This window comes from Acartia tonsa, chromosome 12 (assembly GCF_053477335.1).
Source record: "Acartia tonsa isolate MP-2025a chromosome 12, ASM5347733v1, whole genome shotgun sequence".
Taxonomy (NCBI): Eukaryota; Metazoa; Arthropoda; class Copepoda; order Calanoida; family Acartiidae; genus Acartia; species Acartia tonsa.
Window position 1 is genome coordinate 47,362,393 of NC_137271.1, and position 22,164 is coordinate 47,384,556.

Below are 22,164 nucleotides of genomic sequence, written 5' to 3' on the forward strand. Positions count from 1 at the left end.
CGGAATAGCAATTACCGAGATATTAAGCTTTATATTAGACTACTGATTCTTCATTAGTAAATAATATCCACTTTGACGTACAGACAAACGTATAGACACACCAAATTATAGAATAGCAAAGTTATTTAATAATTAGAAAAATTCCTCAGCAATTAAAATATTCCCATTACCGTTAAACTTAATTACTAAAGAAAATATTTGTAAGCTTTAAAATTATGTTTTTAAATAGGGGATCATACACAAAATGTAGATTACATTAAATGGTTGAAACGTTTGGACACTCAACTTAATGAACCAACCAATCAAAATTCAAGTCAACAAATAGGAAAACGTTATTATTAAACTTTAGGAACCAGTGTAATAAATAGCCAAATGTCCTCTCCCCCCCCCCCCCCTCCCTAAAATAAGATTTCTTGTGTAATGAAATGTAAAATTGCGCGAACCATATGGAAAATAATTCTATTTTCGTTAACGGAAGGGAAAAGATAAGACAAGAATGAATATGGCCATAGGTATAGCTACAATAGCTAAATAGTTGTTTATCGCATCGTATTATAGACAACAAACCACGGATATTAAAATAAATAAAAAATAAAAGCGAAGCCTCTATATAAGCGGTCAATAAAAATTTTATAACAGTTTTTGCTTATTTTTGTATAACAGAAAAGTTAAAGAAAAATTTATGTTTTCTTTTACAACGTAGATGGACGGACATACTTACAAAGTGAACTATACAGAATCAATGCAACTCCATAATTTATCTAATCTAAAGAGAGTCAACCATCTAGAAGTAACTCCCATTCAAATCAAATTCCGACAAATTAACAACCAGAAATTTTGGTGCTAGGTTGAAGTTTTGACACTTGCTAACAAAATTATCTAAAACATTTACATACATTCGTATTAGGGATCTTAAGGAATAAGACAATGGATGATAAATTGTTATCCCCATGATGATAAACAAAGTTACCCCTTTTATAGAATCATATTATTAGTTAAAAAGCTTTGGAAACTTAGTTAAAAACAAACCAAATAAAATACTATATAAGGATTCAAAGTTTTTGAACAGTTATGAAACTTTGGGTACCAGTATTGATGGTTGCTGGTTTGCTTGGGCCCAATTTTAAAGACTAGACAGTGTGAAATAATGTTAGTTTTCCCACCCATCCTATTTGTTACAAGTAGTTGGATGTTTATCCGTCTGTCTGTTTGTTGGAAACTTAAGATCTCTGTAACAGTTTTGTTCTAAGTAGCACAAAAACAAGTTAAAAAGTTATAAAAGTTTGGGTACCAGTATAAAATAATGTAAGTTTTCCCACCCATCCTATTTGTTACAAGTATTTGGATGTTTATCTGTATGTCTGTTTGTTTGTTTGAAGCATAAGATCTCTGTAACACTTTTGTCTTTAATAGCGTTAAAACAAGTTAAAATGTTATAAAAGTTTGGGTACCAGTATAAAATAATGTAAGTTTTCCCACCCATCCTATTTGTTACAAGTATTTGGATGTTTATCTGTCTGTCTGTTTGTTTGTTTAAAGCTTAAGATCTCTGTAACAGTTTTGTTATTAGAAGCACTAAAACAAGTTTAAAAGTTATAAAACTTTGGGTACTAAAATAATGTTGGTTTTCCCACCCATCCTATTTGTTACAAGTAGTAGGATGTTTTTTTTGTCTGTCTGTTTGTTGGAAACTTAAGATCTCTGTAACCGTTTTATATTTACAACTCATACTATTTATTAAAGTATTAAGATGTTTATCCGTCTGTCTGTCTGTTTGTTTGAAGCATAAGATCTCTGTAACAGTTATGTTCCGAATAACACCAAAACAAGTTAAAAAGTTATAATACTTTGGGTACCCAAATAAAATAATGTTAGTTTACCCACCCATCCTATTTGTTAATTGGATGTTTATCTATCTGTCTGTTAGTTTGAAGCATATGATCTCTGTAACAGTTTTGTTATTAGAAGCAACAGAATCAAGTTAAAATTGCAGTAATGATAAAGGGATCTAAAGGGATAAGACAATGGCCGATAAATTGATGTACATCCTCAATGAAGATACACAAATTTGTCCTTTCTGTATATTACAATATGTGGTTAAAACATTTGGACACTTAACTTAATAATCCAACAAATCAAAATCAATAGTCTCCAAAGTTATTGAGCCAACGAATAAGAAAACGTTATTAAAAAAAACTTTGAAAACTTCACCAAAAGGAGAACCATATAGTTTAAAGAGGTTGACGAAACTCTTCGGTACACATACACAAACACACAGACAAATAGACATCCTGTTGCTTTTATTGAAAATATACCACGACCTTACCTAAATTTAAAGTACCCTTAAAATATCCTTTGATATTATATGAGTGAAATTATTTTATCCAGGGAGGGAGGGGACATTGGGCTGATTATTATACTAGTCTTTTTTTTTAATAAAGTTTTCTTATTCGTTGACTTAATAACTTTGGGGACTTAATGAATTGTGATTGGTTGGTTCATTTAATTGAGTATTCAAACGTTTCAACCACTAAGTACAATGTTTAGAAGGGGTAATTTTGTGTTTTATCATTCCTAGGGACCTACATCAAATTGTCGTCCATTGTCTTATCCCTTTAGATTCTTGCTAATAGCTTTCCTTTTCTCTCTCTCTATTTTGCTCTTTCTTTTAACTTCTCTCTCTCTTTTTCTATCTCTCTCTCTCTCTTCTTTTCTCTCTTTCTATCAATTTTGAGTAAAATCCAATTTTGTTAGTTCAAGATTTATCTTTCAAATATCTTTCAATTCTTAAAGAGAGGACCAGAGCCAAGCTGGATTCTTTAAAAAAAAGATTTGCTTGGAATGTAGGTTATACTGGTGCCCAGAGTTTTAAAAATATATTCTCATATTTACACTTATTAAAAACTTGGTTTGTTGTAATGTTTTATTAGTGTTCAAACTTTTAATCAATAATTTTAATCAACAGAGGGGTTAATTTGGTTTATCAAAATTGGAGGTGTCCAGCGTCCATTGCCACTTATCCCTTTAAGATAAGACTTTGGGGATTAGTGTGATAAACAGCCCAATGTCCCCTTCCTCCCTGGTTTTCAACAGAAGATATTTTTGAAGATTTTTAATATGATATATTTTTTTAAGAACCACACTCAGTTATCAACAAAGGGGGGGGGCGAAAGTGACACTTTTTGAAACCAAAATTAAAAGTCAAAGGAACTCAACTAAAAAAAAAGAGTTACAGGTCTGACATTTTGCATGGCAGTTGCTTTATAGGGGTACAATATGGAACTGTGAAGAAACGGCGGCGCAACCGCCGAAAACCGCCGAGAAAAGGCAACAAAAATTACGGCGGGAAACGGCGGTTTTCGGCGGTTGCGCCGCCGTTTCTTCACAGTTCGATATTGTACCCCTATAAAGGAACTGCCATGCAAAATCTCAGACCTGTAACCCTTTTTTTAGTTGAGTTCCTTTGTTGACTCTTAGTTTTGGTTTCAAAAAGTGTCACTTTCGCCCCCCCCCCTTTAAAAATAGGACATTGGACGATAAATTAATATTCCCTCCTAAATTGTGTGTGTGAAATTCTGTATTTTGTAGCTCTGGAAAATATTGAGCAAATAGAATATTTTCAGTATGGCTTAGAAACTGATTGATATCCGCTGGATCAGAACCGGTTATCAGCCATACTGTAAAATCATGTAAATCATCGTATTATAGACAATTTTCCATGAAAATTAAAATCATTAAAGCTTATATCTTTTTATTGTACAATAGCATGCTTTATTTGTTAGGATTAAAGGCAAAAATGAAATATCTCCAAGGAAAAATATTATTAAATCTTAAATAAAACAGTCTAAAACCATCCTGGGACCTATGTAAAGCCTACCAAATCGGTTCAGTAGCTTATGACAAAAAAAACTTACTACTTTATACTATAGGATTACTTATCCCAAAACTTCTGTACAATTATTACCTAAGTTTTTATGTGTAACATATAGTCCACATAAAATAACAGGGATCTTAAGGGATAAGACAATGGATGATAAATAAATGTACATCCTTAATGATAATAAACAAAATTAGCTCTGAACTAACCAATCAAAAGCCGACGAGTAAGATAACATATATAAAACTTTGGGTACCAGTGTAATTTACAGTCCAATGTCCCCTCCCTCCCTGACATAAAATGGACAAACTTTTTTTTACTTTATTACACTTTTCCATATTATCCTTTTACCCCTCCCTTTCATTTTCATACGTCGCTACTCTATATAGCTTACTAGTAGTAGTATGTCCATAGGCACCCCCAAAAAATGATTTTTTATTGGGGGGGGGGGGGAGTGGTTAAATATGTGGTGTAACTAACCCTAACCCCACCAAAATGGTCAATTTATCGCCGGGGTAAAAGTTATGGTTGTCAAAAATATTTCAGTGTTTAATCCCTATCCATATAAAAAAACTATTTAACTCGTAATTACTAATTCTACTATATCAGACATGTGACAATAATAGTACGAGTAACCAAGAGGACAATCAACATGCGGTTAGCGAGATCTTTCGGTACAAACAGACAGACAGACACACATCCTGTATGTAGGTAACATTTATCTTATTAAACACATTTTCAGAAGAAAAAAAACTACCTAGTGCAATTAAATAGAATGCTTTAGATCTAATTGCGCCATATTTAAAGACATTAAAACAAAGGTCCTACAATATCAGAGTTACATATTTTAATTTATTATATAAAAAATTTAATTTCTTTGGATGTTTTCATCCTTGTTTCCATTTGACTATTTACCTTATTACCCTATGGGGAAAAGGGTAAACATTCCAAAAAGTTTTTATCTAACACAAAATATCATTTTTAAGTAAGCTTCGAATCACTGAGCAGGTTTTTGGCTGGATCAGAAGAACTGGTACTCAGCCATATTGAAAAATCATGTTTAACATCGTATTACAGACAATTTTACACGAATATCATAAAATTATTTTTTTTATATACTCGGAAAGCTGTCTATCAATCGATGCGATAAATAACTATTTCATTGTCTAATCCCCAAAAGCCCTGCATTTTACATTTTACATGTTCAATTAAAACTTTACTAGCATGTAAATTTTTATGTAAAATCATTTTTGTCAATCCTATAAAAATGGATGTAGAATATACGTGGATATTATGACAGGGGAAAATTTGTAGTCAATTTAGGTTCCTTTCATTGAACTCATTTATTGGTCAGTTCATCTAATAGGAGGGGAGGGGATATGGGAAAGAGGGTATCGTTATTTTAGCCCGCTGCGAGGATCACTTTATTAAAGAACATGAAAATCTGGTGTAACATCCAGGCAACAACATGTCCATTGTCAAAACAAAAATTACAGAAAAAATGACAAAAAAAAAGTATTTTAAAACAGACAGACAGATAAACAAACGAACTAAAAAGCAAACAGACATAGACAGAAAATAAGATGATACAATCAGATAGACAAACAGACAGACAAACAGACAGACAAACAGACAGACAAACAGACAGACAAACAGACAGACAAACAGACAGACAGACAAAAAGACAGACAAACTAACAGATAGACAAACAGACAAACATACTAAAGGCCTGTAGTGATTTTAGGCTTCTACAATAAATTTTCTATTTCAATAAGAACTTATTATTCAGCCTCTGTTTTATATTTTTTATTTTATTTAGTGAATTTTACTGGTATAGAATATAAAAGTATAAATTATTCCAGGGATCGGAAGCCTCACGTAAGCCGCGTGTAAGCCTCAGTGAAATCGTGATTTTATCACTATAAAATTCAGCTGTATGTATAAAACGGCTCTTTAGCAGACAATCCTTCTTTCTTAAATTTTTTTTTTCTGCTCACAAGCAGGTTTAAAACTGAGGCTTATGCGCGGCTTAGGTGAGGCTTCCGATCCCTGAATTATTCTATCTAGCTCTACAAAGTCCAAAAAGTTAATATATCAAAATAAAGGGAAGGGTAAATCATTTGCTTTATTCTTTTCCATCAGTTAAAAATTATAATAACAGGTTGGATGTGAACATTGCATTGGTACCCAAAGTTTTATAACCATATTACCTTATACATTTCCTCAAAAACTTAAGTCATTTTGTTGAAATTTGTGGTACTATCTAAAAATCCAACCAATGATTTTGATCTACAGAAGTGGCAATTTTGTTTATCATTAATGGGATTCGGTTCTCAGCCATACTGAAAAATCATGTATAGCATCGTATTTTCTACAAATATTAAAATAAAAATCATAAAAATAATACCAATTTTTAGCCCGTTCCTTCGGCCTTATGTGGTTTAATTTTTCATTTTAATTATCCGCAGAAAGCTGTCTATAATACAATAATACCTTTTCTATCTATCCATTTATCCCCTTATAGAGGAAAGGTAATATTAGAGAGGAAAAAGAGAGAAATGAAAAATAAGAAAAATTTATAGCTATAGATAAATTTCAAGAACCCATTGAGAAAATTTTCAGTTACAAAAGGTTGAACTCGTGGATCTAAAGGGATAAGACAATGGCCAATAAATTGATTTACATCCCAAATGATGAGAAACAAAAGTTCCTATTTTTTAGTTTAGAATTATTGATTGACCACTTCTAGTATCAAACTAAATAGGTATTTGAAATTTAATATTGGTACCCAAAGTTTTGAGCTAAAGAAAAAGTTAACATGACTAAAAACTTTGGGTTCAAGTGCAATCCACATTCCAAATGTCCAAATGTTTAAAGTTCTAATGTATCCTTACCCCTTTATTATATTTACTAGGGGGGAAATATTTAGCAAAACGGAATTAAAGATTTTGTTTAAAAGTTGTTAAAATCCTTTGTGCTACTTCCCCCAGGGATCTAAAGGGATAAGACAATGGCCGATAAATTGATAAATGATGATAATCAAAATTACCACTTCTGTAGATTACAATAAGTGGTTGACATTTTTGGACACTAACCTCATTGGACAAACCAATCAAAATTCAATACAAGTCTCTTAAGTTGTTAAACCAATAAATAAGAAAACGTTATTATAAAACTTTGGGGACTAGTGTAATAAACAGTCCTATGTCCACAATGTCCATAATAACGTTTTCTAATTCATTGGCTTAACAACTTTGGGAACTTTTATTTAATTTTGATTGGTTGGTTCATTAAGTTAAGTTTCAATCCCTAATTGTAATTACAGAATGGGTAACTTTGTGCATCATCATTGGGGATGTTCATCATTTTATTGGTCATTGTCTTATCCCTTAAGATCCCTTGATTATGAACATAATTGTCTTAGTTTAAAAGTTAAGAAAGTTGAAACATAAAAATCCACTTATCTTTGGAATAATTTTATTTAATATTTCCAAAGAGTATTTCAACTCAATTTTGTGTGTGCATTTTTTCACCTTATATAAGAAATTCAAGAGAGCAAGAGAGAGGGGATATTGAGCTGTTTATTACACTAGTCCTCAAAGTTTTGTAATAATATTTTCATATTCGTTGGCTAACGAATACGAAAACAAGAACTAAAAAGGCAATGATGATGAAGATTCGTTGACGAAACAACTATAGGGAAATTTTATTGGTTGGTTCAATAAGTGTTCAAACGTTTCAACCACTAATTTCAATCTACGGAAGAATGGATATTTTTTTATCATCATTGAATATGCTGCGTTAAAAAATGATAAAAATTTAGATAAAACTGTATAAAAAGTATGTATGTATGTGTGTGTGTGTGTGTGTGTAAATGAATATATTATTACTTGGATGGTACACCAGATTTTCATGTACACTAATAAAGTGATGCTCACAGCTGGCTAAAATAACGATACGCCCTTTTACACCATCACCTCCCCACCTCCCCTCCTACTGGAGGAACAAACTGACCAATAAATATGGTCCATATTATCAAGCTAAATTGACGACTAATTTTCCACTGTCAATATATCCATGTAATTCATACATCCATTAGTGTGTATAAGCTAGAGTTGAGAAAATGCAATGAAATGCTTTTTAAATGTGGATTTTAACAAGGGTGACAAAAACACACAATTTTCAGCTATATATGCAATAATGTTTAATAAATCTTTAGGGATACGAAAATAGACGATAAATTGATTTACATCCCCAATGAAAAACAAAATTACCCCAAATGAATAAGATAACATGTTTATAAAATTTTAGGTACCAGTTAGAGACCAACCAACAAAATTTCGAGAATAGTGCCCAATGAGAGAAATAGTTTATTTAGTTTTGGGTGGAAGAATCATATACAGCTAATATGAAAAGAATTAATGGCATAGAATAGAGTATCTTCCCTACGTTTAGTTATAGGAAAGGACAGCAGATAGGATAGAGGATGCATTTTAGTTTGGGGGGAAGAATCATTAACAGTTAGTAGTCTTAATTAATGACAAATATATTTATAAGGTAGCTACGCTACGTTTAGTCATAGGAAAGGAGAGGAGATAGTATAGAGGATGCATTTTAAATTAGAAAATGTGGTACAATTTATTCAGGGAGGGAGGGGACATTCGCCAGTTAATTACACTAGTCCCCAAAGTTTTATTATAACGTTTTCTTATTCATTGGTTCAACAACTTTGGATAATTTTATTGAATTTTAAAAATTGAGTGTCCAAACGTTTCAACCACTAATTATAATCTACAGAAGGGATAATTTTGATATAATCTTTGGGTATGTAAATCAATTTATCAGCCATAGTCTTATCCCTTTAATCAGGGAGGGAGGTATCCCTATTTTAAATTAGAAAATGTGGTACAATTTAATCAGGTAGGGAGGGGACATTAGACTGTTTATTACACTAGTCCCCAAAGTTTTATTATAACGTTTTCTTATAAGTTGGTTCAACAACTTTGAATAATTTAATTTTAATAAGTTGAGTGTTCAAACGTTTCAACCACTAATTATTTCTACAGAAGATATAATTTTGTGTATAATCATTGTGGATGTACATCAATTTGTCGGCCATAGTTTTATCCCTTTAGGTCCCTGGATACAATTTAAGGGAGTGAGGAATACCAGTATGGTTTCGAAACCGATTAATATCTGCTGGATTAGAACCATTTCTCAGCCATTTAGAAAAATCATGAATAGTAACGTATTACAGATACCTAATTTTCCACGATGATTAAAATAAAAAATCATAAAAGTAAAACCAGATTTGTTAGGCCAGGCCTTGTTTAAATCTAATAATTTTTAATTTAATATTCGCGGAAAGCTAAAAATAAAAGAAACATAAAAAAATAAGTAAATATAACGAGGACATTTTATGGAGTTTTTGGAATCTAAAATTGTTGTTTTTTTCTCCACTTGGGTGACTTTAAATGGGCCGAAAAAGCTACAAGTTTACAGCGACCGTTTTAACAAAAATGTAAACAAAAAAGTAATAGCCAAAAAGTTCATTTACAGGGATCTCAAGTGATAAGACAATAGCTGATAAATTGGTGTACATCCCCAATGATTTTACACAAAATTACACATTCTATAGATTACAAACTTTCAATTCAACACTCAACTTAATGAACTAACCAATCAAAAGTCAAAGTAGTTAAGCCAACGAATAAGAAAACGTGGGAGACTGGTGTAATAAACAGCCCATTATCCTCTTCCTCCCTTATACATTTAGCTAATCTAGAGTCCATAGTGCTAGTTTTATATTGTTATGCTACTTTTTTTTAAATCAAGAATTAGTAATAAAGTTTGAACACTGCCTTTTGGCGTTAAAATTGTCACTTTGCTTATGTACCTTAAAATTGAGACTTATATTTTGAAAAACAAAACTCGACAGTATTATCTTTAAAAGGTGTTGTTAAATGATTACAAGGGGGGGCCCGGGGGGGGGTCGGATCTGACACTTTTGCGTAAACAGGGTGCATAGGCTTAGTCTTAGGAGTGAGAGGATAGGTTATTTGGGAAAAAAGTTTAGTTTTAGGGTGTATTTTCCTTATATTTAAATTTTTTTTTGATAGGTCTCCAGGTTCAGGTGCTGCAGGCTGGAAGGTCACTTCTGGACAGGTATAAACGAAAAAAAAAAAATTGTTTTAAGAGTTAGAGATCAACTTATTAAACCAAATATGCATCTTTTGGGATGTTATGAGCATATATTAAGAAAAAATAAAAATCAGCCTCCAGGTTCAGGTCCTGCAGGCCTCCAGATGAATTCTGGACAGGTAAAAACTGAAAATTTTTAATTTTATAGTTAGAACAAAATTTATTTAACAAAAGTTGCTAATTTATGGCTAGTATTAACATATTTGAAGAAAAATTTGAAATCGGGCTCCAGATTCAGGTCCTGCAGGCCTCCAGGTAAATTCTGGACATGTAAAAACTGAAAATTTTTACTTTTGAAGTTAGAACAAAACTTATTTAACAAAATTTGCTACTTTATGGACTAATTAGGGGTATTGTGTCTGCTTGTTGGATTTTTACCGCAGTTAGAGCAGTGTACTTCCTGCAGGCTTCCTTTAGTGACTGACCTGTTTGTGTTTTTTTTTTCTAGTCGATTTTATTCTAGTTGATTTTTGCAGATATAATTAAAAATGTAAAAAAAAATGGTTGGATTTATCTTAAATCTTAAGCCCGATTTCAAATTTCTCTTTAAATTAGTTAAATAGATATAGTTCTAACTCTTAAGTTAATTTTAATTTTTACATGTCCAGAATCCACCTGGAGGCATACAGTACATGAACTTTGAGCTCGATTACAAATATTTCTTTAAATTATTTAATACTATACATAAAGTAGTAACCTTTGTTAACTAAGTTTAGTTCTAACTTCAAAGGTATTATTTTTAGTTTTTACGTGTACAGACTCCACCTGAGGCCCGCAGTGCCAGAACCTGGAGCCCAATATCAAATTTATCTTCAAATTGGTTAATACTATCCATAAAGTAGCAACTTTTGTTAATAAGTTATGCTCTAACTTTAAAAGTGAAATTTTTTAGTTTTTACCTGTCCAGGATCCACCTGGAGGCCTGCAGTACGTGAACCTGGAGCCCGATTTAAAAATTTTCTTCAGATGAGTTAATCTATCCATAAAGTAGCAACTTTTGTTAAATAAGTTATGCTCTAACTTTAAATGTGAAAATTTTTAGTTTTTACATGTCCAGGATCCACCTGGAGGCCTGCAGTACCTGAACCTGGAGCCCGATTTCAAATTTTTATTCAAATATGTCAATACTATCCATAAAGTAGCAACTTTTGGTAAATAAGTTTTGTTCCAACTTCAAAAGTAAAAATTTTCAGTTTTTACCTGTCCAGAATTTACCTGGAGGCCTGCAGTACCTGAACCTGGAGCCCGATTTCAAATTTTTTCTTCAAATTAGTTCATACCATCCATAAAGTAGCAACTTTTGTTAAATAAATTTTGTTCTAACTATAAAATAAAAATTTTTCAGTTTTTACCTGTCCAGAATTCACCTGGAGGCCTTCAGGACCTGAACCTGGAGGCTGATTTTTATTTTTTCATCATATATGCTCATAACATCTCAAAAGATGCATATTTGGTTTAATAAGTTGATCTCTAACTCGTAAAACAAAAAATTTTTTTTTTATACCTGTCCAGAAGTGACCTTCCAGCCTGCAGCACCTGAACCTGGAGACCCTTCAAAAAATTTTTTAAATATAAGGAAAATACACCCCAAAACTAAACTTTTTTCCCAAATAACCTATCCTCTCACTCCTAAGACAAAGCCTATGCACCCTGTTTACGCAAAAGTGTCAGATCCGACCCCCCCCTTATAGCATGCTAATGTTATTAAAATGTAAAAGAGAATGGTCTCTGTTATCCAAACCACGTGATCTTATTCGTTGGCTTAAAACATTGGGAACTTCCATTGTATTTTGATTAGTTGGTTCATGCCTAAACCTTTTGACAAATAAAAGTGGGGTATTTAGTTTATCATCATAAGAGATCCATATCAATTTATTGTCCATTGTCTTATCCTTATTCTTATTTGTTTATCCCTTTCTTAACTTTATAAATTCACTGGGCGCAAAGATAACTTGTTGGATAAAAATTTAGATAGTTCAACGTAATTTAACATTTAAGGGTGAAATCGAAATATAACGATCTTAGAGATCATAAAGGATAGGACAATGGATGATAAATTGATGAATATTAAAAACTAGCCCTTCTCTAAATAAAAAATATTGATTGAAGAGATTAAACATTGTTTGATCTCATAGAAGTTTCCAAAGTGTGTGAAAATGCTTATAAAACTTCGTTGGCTTAAAACTGATTTAATCAAGCAAAGTAATGACTTATCAATCAATTAATTTAATCTACATGAGGGGTAATTTTGTTTATGATCATTAGGAATGTAAATCAATGTATTGTCCATTGTCTTATCCCTTAATACCCCTTGCCCCTGAAGCCTAGAATTAAAACTCAAACACCTCTCTCTTAACTAATCTGTTTGGTTAAAACAAAATTTAAGCCTTCTCAACCCTTCCAGGGATCTAAAGGGATAAGACAATGGCCGATAAATTGATGCACATGCCCAATGATTATTCACAATATTATCCTTTTTGTATATTACAATTAGATATTGAAACGTTTGGACTACAATCGAAATTCAATAAAAGTTCACAATGATGTTAAGCCAGTAAATAAGAAAACGTTATTATAAAACTTTTGGGATTAGTGTAATAAACAGCCCATTATCCAATCCCTCCCTGCCCTTCAACCCTTCCTTAAAGATATGGCTTGTTAACATTCATAAAAAGTAGCAGAAATTGTTTACAGCAACTTATAAAAAAATTTATTCTTAATTTCTACTTTATCTTCTGATTAATGGCAAATTTAATCTATAATTCCTAATCAACAGGGATCTCAAGGGATAGGACAATGGATGATAAATTGATGTACATATCCAATGTGATTAACAACTTTACCCCTTATATAGAGAAAAGATAATGGGGAATAAGATTAAACACTAGTAGTTTTGAACTATTCAATTACAATTAACATTAGTACCCAAAGTTTTGAGCCAACAAATAAGATAACATGGTTATAAAACTTTGGGTACAACTTTGTCTGGACTGTTTTGCGGGAACACTTTTGCCTAATGTTCTTTCACACCAAAAACTTTAAACTTTTCCTTTCTCTTGAAAATTAACACCAAAGAATTCCAGGGTAAATGGATTTATTAGAAAATAATCTTTCCCTCAAGTCTATGATAAGTTATTTATTGCATCGTAGACAGCTTGCCGCAGATAATAAAATTTTAAGGTTTTATTTTAATATTTGTGAGCAATTTATTAATATACGATGTTATACACGATTTTGAAATATGGCTTAGAACCGGCTATAATCTAGCTGATAATAATCAGCCATAAGGATAAAGTATATCTAAAGTAGCTTTAACAATATTAAGAAAGCAACAGGGCTGTAGATTAATTTAAACATTTCAACACTCTCCTTTGAAGTTTTTTGACAAAAATTCTCTACAAAATAAAAAGTAGACATGATAATAGAATCCAAAAACTTATGAAATATGTGTCTAAAGACAAAGCCTGACAATGGATTAATAAGAAAAAATCATTGTGTGATATAAAGTCCTTTGTTCCCTCCTTTCTTATTATGTATTAGAGACTTCTTATTATGTATTAGAGACTTCTTATTATGTATTAGAGACTTCTTATTATGTATTAGAGACTCCTAGCGAACAAAAACTGAACTAAAAAAAAACTCACCAACAAGAAAGACAGAAGTAGCGGCCATAGCCAGCGTCAGCACAATAAAAACAACCGCCAAACTTCTCCACGAGCATCCCGCCCCAGCCATGCCGCCATTACCCCCATGATGACCGCCCAACCCGGCGTAGTTTTTGCCACAGCTGCTGGAACCGGCGGTTTTGCCGCTGCTGCTGCCCCCCAGCGTGGGGTAGACGTGGTGGTGGTACATGGTTCCCATTCCACCCCCACCCACCACCATCCCCCCTGCCGTCGAGGAGGGGGGAGTGCTGGTTGTATCACCCGGGCTTCGTAATCTTTGGGATAAGGTTCTGAAAAATAATAAAATATACTTCATTTCATGTCTAATCGCCTAAATAAGCTTCATACAAAACTTGAAAGTAATAATCATTTAATCTTAAGCTAAATAAACGGATGCTACACTTCATAGAATAGATATATACTGCATCGTATTGTAGACAGCTTTTCGTGAATATTAAAATGAAACATATATAATTATTATTTTACCCGTCATTTTCTGTCATTTCATCTTAAACTTAATAATGAATGTATAAAGTTGCTACCTACACTCCCAAGAAAACTTATCAAATCTGCATGTTTTGAATCAATAGGACAATTCAAACAAATTTTACCTGTCATTTGTGGAAGAATCTGACTGACTTCCTGGCATCAGGGGTTGAGAATAGTGGGACAGCGGGATTTTGGCATCGTCTGAAAAGGGTTAAATCGTTATTTTGTCATCTTATGAAAACGGTTAAATTGCTATTTTTGCATTGTATAAAAGGGTTAAATCAATATTTTGAGTAAAAAAAAGGAATAATATTAGAGATCTTATGGGACAATCACAAGACAGTTCCTAAGTACCTAAAGTTGTTGAGCTATCCAAAAAGATAATATGGTTTAATTTTTTTTTTTATTTTTATATTTTATAAGCATTAATTTGATTAAAAAGCCATTAAAAAGCTGGGAGTTTGTATAATTTTTTAGTAGGTAAATATTATTTTATTTTTATTAAGTAAAATTCAGAGATCTAAAGGGATAGGACAGTGGAATATAAATTGATGTACATCCCAACTTCTATAGATTAATCAACCAATAAAGATTCAATAAGTTAATATAGTAAAAAACTTTGGGGACTAGTGCAATATACAGCCCAATGTCCCATCCCTCCCTGGACAAAATTAGAATGTTGGATATAAGATGAATGAATAAAGAATCAAACCCTTTTATGTTGAAGTTGGTCAAATAACCCCCCCTAGGGCCTACCCTCATAACTTTTTTCTTAGTTAGACCCTTCCAAGTTTTCCCCCCAAAAGTTTAGTAAGTCGTTCTGCCATTCGTCAGATCAAAATTAGTGTCCAAACTTTGCCATTAATACTTTAACATACATATGGAGTAATTTAAATCATAATTAATCTCCTCTCCTAACCTCCTAAAATTTTGAATTGTGATGGGGGGGGGGGGGGGAAGTTAATAGACCCAACCCACCCTAAAGTGACACTAGAAAGTGTTTGTCTTCCATTTGCAAATTAAAAGTAGAGGGACAACATTCATTTTTTGTATATGTTTATAAGTTAAAGTTTCTTTATCAAATAATTATATTTAGTAATGGAGGGAGGTAAATTACACTGGTACCCAAAGTTTTATTACAACGATACATTATTTGTTGGCTCAAAACCTTGGGTACTTTACTTTTAATTTGGGTACTTTTAAATTTTAATTGGTTTGCTCCAAACTAGTATTGTCCAATCTTTTTGACCAAAACTTTTAACTTACAGAAGGGGTAATTTTGTTAATAATCATAAGGTGTGTGTCTTATATCAAATTATCGTCCATTCTCTTATCCCTTAATTTTACATCAGTGGATATCCTTACATTTAAGATTTCTCGTGACTTAAACCAGTTCTATTCAGTGAATAAGTATAAAATTAATTGTCATAAATTTCTTAAAAATTAAATCATAATATCTGAATTCTGCTGATGAATGAAAAAAATATTTATTTTTAATGAAAATGAAACTTAATATGATATCATTTTAGATTCTTATAATTCTAAGAAGTTGGTCAATTTGCAGGGATCTAAAGGGATAAGACAATGGCCGATAAATTGATGTACATCCCCAATGATGATACAGAAAATTACTTCTTCTGTATACTATAATTAGTGGTTGAAACGCTTAAACACTCAACTTAAATAATTATTGTGTATTTTCAATACACCTACAATCTTAGATGACCAATATTCGTTTTTAAAATTTTTCTCTTACATTTGGGTCTTTGAATATCAGTCAATAACGTCGGAAATATTAACACAGAAAAGTCGCTACAAAACAGCAGTAAACAATTTGCTTGCAGACAAAAAAAAGGTTCCCACCACAGGAACCAGGTAGTTGTGTGGGTCATACAACTAAACAAAGCATTATGGCAGAATGTACAGAAAATTGTGGTATACTATTGGGCATTGTAATTTTGTATGTACCAACAATTTTGCAATAAAATGTACAAAAACTGTAGTAAACTATTGAGCATTGTAACTTTGTAAATACCAAAATGTACAAAGCCTGTAGTTGAATATTGGGCATTGTATTTTTTAATGTACCAACAAAATGTACAGAAAACTGTAGTACACTATTGGGCATTGTAATTTTGTATGTAAAACAAAATGTACAAAACCTGTAGTAAAATCTTGGACAATGTAATTTTGTATGTACCAACAATTTTGCACGATTCCATTTCCACGAAGTGATATGGCACTTTTTACCCACAGCTTTTTGGGTCCCTTTTTGAATCCCAAATTCAGTGATCTAAAGGGATAAGACAATAAACGATTAATTGATGTACATCACCAATCATAAAACACAAAAATGCCACTTCTGTAGATTAAAATTAGTGGTTGAAACGTTTAGACATTGAACTTAATGAACCAACCAATCAAAATTCAATACAAGGCCCCTAAGTAAAGCCATTCAATAAGAAAACTTTGGGGACAAGTGTAATAAACAGCCCAAAAGTCCCCATTTTCCCTGGTTTTTCACGTCAAGGGCAAAGGGAGGGGGGTGAATTATACCACTTTGCCGTAAAGCGTTTGCTTCTCAGGGTCTAGGTTAATTTTTCAATTTAATTTAAATTGTTTTTGTAATCTTTGTCACTCTTTCTATAATAAAAAAATCCTATTTAAAGGATTATATAACCCTTGAAATTATGATTCGTTCTTGCGGGGTTAAATATAGAAGTGTTCATAGAGTATTGTTTAATTTTCTTTAATAGCCAAACCTTTATCTGAAGGTTCTTTTAATACATGGTTAGGTTATGGATCTAAATGGATAAGATAATGCCCGATATATTGATATATCTCCAATGACAAAAAACAAAATTACCCCTTCTATAGATTACAATTAGTGCTTATAACGTTTAGACACTCAACTTAATGAACCTATTAATCAAAAATTCAATAAAAGTCTCCAACGTTCTTGAGCCAACGAATAAGAAAACAGTCTTATAAATAGCCCAATGTCCCCTTCCTCTTATTTTTTTTACAGCTTAATTACAAGAACACCCTATATACATATATAATATTGACTAGAGGTCAATTTTGTGGGTTTGGCGCGAGCACGATTCTAAACAGTTTTTGTCCTTACCATAGAGATTGAGAGGGGGGACAATGGGCTGTGTTTATTACCATAGTCGCAAAAGTTTTATAACAACGTTTTCTTATTCGTTGGTAAATAACTTTGGGGACTTAGAATTTTGATTCATTAAGTTCAGTGTTCAAACGTTTCAACCCATAATTTTAATCTACAGAAGGGGTAATTTTATATGTATCATTATTGGGGATGTATATCAATTTATCGGCCATTGTCTTATCCCTTTAGATTCCTGACTTTATGCTTTGATTAATCAACGCAGAACCATATATTCATACAAAATTACCGCTTCAAAAAACTAAATTACGGGTTGAAAAGTTTGTAGACAAATCCAAAAATGATTAAATATCTTGGGTACCAGTGATATTTACAGTCCAATGTCCCTCCCTCTATAGAAAAAAAGTATTCTAAAAATATTTTATGTTTAGTAACATTGTGACTTTTGCAGGAAAAAAAGGGAAGTGGATTTTTACCAGGGAAGGAGGGACATTGGAATGTTATATTAAGTTGTACCCAAAGATTATAATTACTTTTTCTTATTTGTTGACCTAAAAACTTTGGGTACTTTTACTATCCCTTTTCATAAATACTTAAAATCTACAGAAGTAGAAATTGTGTCTATCATCAATGGGGCCGTATATCAAGTTATCGTCCATTGTCTTATCCCTTAAGATCCCTGATATGTTAACATTGTATGTGTAGCACGACCTAGTTTTTGTATTTTGCCATAACTCATTTATGATCTACAAGGCCTTCAGGGGTACGACAATGAATAATAAATCAATCTTCCCCCAATAATTTGGTAGTTAGTTTGTAGGTAAATTATGCAGGGATCGAAAGGGATAAGACAATGGACGATAAATTTTAGTACATCAACAATGATGATACACAAAATTATCCCTTAATTAGTTACAATTTGTGGTTTTTACGATTGGACACTCATCTTAATGAATCAACCAATCAAGACAATAAAAGTCTCCAAAGTTGATAATCCAACGAATAAGAAAATGTTATTGTAAAACTTTGGGGACTAGCGTAATAAACAGCCCTATGTCTCCTCCCCTCACTGTAAATTATGACTAAATGATATTGTCTCAATAATCATTATTTTCAAAAAGCATAAAAATTTATTTTCATTATTGACGAACAGAAAAAGCAAAGTATAGAGTAGTAAAGCTTCGCTACAAAAAGTGCATGTCCGTAAAATCAGCATGACTCTTACTTTCATTATACCCCGAGTATTTCAATAATATCGGGGTTGACATGTAATAACAATCTACACCCTTTCTTCCCCCCAATAAGTAAAGAATATATTATTATTATTGGTTGAAAAGTTTGAACACTCAGTTTGTACTTAACCAATCAAAATTAAATATAAGTACCCAAAGTTTTTAAACAAACGAATAAAAAGAAAACTTTGGGTACCAGTGAAATTTAAAATCTAATATCCCCTCCCTCCCTGGTATTTACTTTAAAGTTGTCAGCCATGGTTTAAAGAAAAAAATAAGATTGTTTCATATATGCTTATCGAATATCTCTTTTAGGGCAAGATTTAATGTATATGAATACAGGGAGGGAGGGGACATTGGGCTGTTTATTACACTAGTCTCTAAAGTTCCTTATACGTTTGCTTAACAACTTTGAGGACCTATAATAGATTTTGATTGGTTGATTTATTAAAATAAGTGTCCAAACGTTTCAACCACAAATTGTAATCTATAGAAGGGGTAATTTTGTGTATAATCATTGGGGATGTACATCAATTTATCGGTCATTGTCGTATCCCTTTAGATCCCTGTTAAGCTTCAATGTATATGAATAACGATAAATTCTTAAAAAGGATGACAACATCCAAAAAAAGCTAAGCCATATTTTTAGTATTTTAAGCCTTAGCACTTTTTACATATGATTAGGGGGCAGAAAAATAGCTTAAAACCGCCCTGTACCTTAAATTATAGGCTTTTTATTGTAATAAACCCGTTAATGATAAGACAAACGAACATAGTAAAAACAGAAAAGCTGCTTTAGAGCAAAGAGATAATAAAAACTATACATAATACATGCATATTTATATGAATCTAAAAGGATAAGACACTGGCCGATAAATTGATGTACAAATTGTACATCCCCAATGATAAAACAACAAATTATTCTTTATTCAATTAAAATAAAAAGCTTTTGAACCAACCAATCAAAATTCAATTAAAGTCCACAAAGTTGTTAAGCCAAAGAATAAGAAAATGTAACTATAAAACTTTGGGGACTAGTATAATGAACAGACCAATATCCCCTCCCTCCCTTGTAAAAGATGGTCTTAAAAAGGCAAACGGTTGTAACTATTTTTTACAGTCACTTTTCTCTATGTAGATCAAATCATTTCAGAGAGATTTCTTTTTGCATAAAAGGACAGGGATCTAAAGGGATAAGACTAAGGCTAATAAATTGATGTACATCTCAAATGATGATACACAAAATTACCCCTTTTGTCGATTACAATTAGTGGTTAAAACGCTTTGGCACTAAACTTAATGAACTAACCAATCAAATTCAATGAAATTCTACAAAGTTATTAAGCCAACAAATAAAAAAAACACGTTATTACAAAACTTTGGGGACTAGTATATTAAAAGCCCAAAGTCCTGATAAACGTATGTCTATAAATGAAGGGGAAAGTATCAAAATTCATTCAATATTACTACATCAAGTTTAGTGACTCTCATAGCATGACCGACAGACTGACGGACAAAAAAATGTATATACTGAATATGCATAAGTCATAAGAACCTTCACTATAAAATTCAGCTTTATATCTTGAATAGAACATAACAATGAAGGGATCATAGAAATCACAAAAAAATCAGCATTATATCTTTAAAAGAAGCTGAGAAAATAATGTTTTTCCTTTAGCCGTACAGACAGACAGACCGACAGAACTACGAAGTAAATTATTTAAAATCTTTGGTTACTAAATAAACTTACCACTTGGTTCAATGTAAATGGTCCCAGATTAGGTCTACAGCCGTACAAAAAGACAGACGAACAGACGGACGGACAGACAAAGTGAGTTATAGAGAATCTACTAAAAATAACTTACCACTAGGTTCAATGTAAATGAACAGACGGCCATGTGGACAGACAGACGGACAGACAAAGTTATAAAGAATCTACTAAAAATACATATGGACAGACAGACAAAGTGAGTTATTGAAAATCTACAAAAATTACACTTACCACTAGGTTCAATGTAAATGGTCCCAGATTAGGTCTATAGCTGTACGGACAAGAAAGACAGACAGACAGGCAAACGGACAGACGAGCAGACAGACAGACAGACAAACAAAGTAAGTTATAGAGAATCTAAAAAAATAACTTAGCACTAGGTTCAATGAAAATGAACAGACAGTTATACGGACAGACAGACGGACGGACAGACAAAATAAATTATAGAGAAATACTAAAAATAACTTACTACTAGGTTCAATGTAAATGAACAGACAGTCATACGGACAGACAGATGGTCAGACAGACAAAGTAAGTTATAGAGAATCTACAAAAAAAAAAGTGACTCACCACTAGGTTCAATATAAATGGTCCCAGATTTGGTCTTGCCGAGATACGTTGTGGCAACTGGATTCATCTAAAAAATGAAAAAATTATTAAAATAGCCAAAAACCTGGTATAAAGCTGTGGGACCGCCATGGATGTTTTATAGTTAATTATGTTCCATAATGATAGGAATGTTGACAAAAATTTTCAGCCATCTATCTTGAATAGGAGCTGAGTAAATCCTGTTTCACCAAAATGTTTCAGTGAACACTTTTAAATATGAGAGTAGTTTTTTACTAATACAATATGATTTAGGGAAGCATCACATAGATCTCGGGATGGTTTTAGGCTATTTTATTTTAAAATATAATTAATGTTATAAAATCATTTTCGTAATAAAATATAAATGTTAATTAAAGTAGATAATTTATGAAAAGCTTGTAATTTAAGATCTGCCAAATAGTTAAACTTCCTGGCACAATATTAATAAACTTAATAATTCTAAAGGACACTAGTCAAGTAGTGGAAATAGAAATTACGTGGATATTTTGAAAGGGGAAAAATTGTCATCAATTTAGGATGCTAACGTGGACATCACGTATTGGTCAGTTCGATCATCCAGTAGGAAGATAGTGGATGGGGTACAGGATGAGGAGATTTTTATTTTAGCCAGCTACAAGTTTCACTTTATTAGAGTAAGTACATGAAAATCTGGTCTAAGATCATAAATTCATTAAAGTACTAAAATTTTTTAAGCAAACGAATAAGATAACGTGATTATAAACTTAAGGTTCCAACATATTTTAAATTCTAATGTCCCCTTCCTCTCCCCTCCTACTGGATAAACGAACTGACCAATAAATAAGGTCCATATTAGCAAGATAAATTGACGACAATCTTCCCACGGCAACATATCCACGTATATCGTATATCAATGTATCTACCCCTAAAGAATTAAAGTAACAGAGTGTCCCTTTTTAAAAGCATCTTTTTGGCAGCAAAATATCTGCTGCTGGCCCCGAGATGTTACCTTTCAAAACTTAAAACAATAGTTATACAACATTATTAGCTGCAAGGGCGTGCATGAGGGGGGGCAGGGGGTGAAGGGAATCGCACATTTTCGGTGCACGTGCCTCAAGGATCTAAAGGGACAAGACAATGGCGAATAAATTGATGTACATCCCCAATGATGACACAAAATTTTACCTCCCAAAACTTAAAGCAATAGTTATACAATATTATTAGCTGCAAGG

General features: G+C 32.2%; 1 protein-coding gene across 1 annotated transcript in view; it reads right to left on the reverse strand.

Moving 5' to 3' along the window:
* The window catches only part of LOC145334319 (teneurin-m-like), a 229,148-nt gene that overhangs the window by 128,528 nt on the left and 78,456 nt on the right, over positions 1–22,164 (reverse strand). The window contains exons 5-7 of the mRNA XM_080179731.1: positions 20,936–21,002; positions 14,355–14,433; positions 13,723–14,033 (exon numbers count right to left, since the gene is read on the reverse strand). Coding sequence (XP_080035857.1) covers positions 13,723–14,033; positions 14,355–14,433; positions 20,936–21,002 — 457 coding nt within the window. The remainder of the gene's footprint in view (positions 1–13,722; positions 14,034–14,354; positions 14,434–20,935; positions 21,003–22,164) is intronic.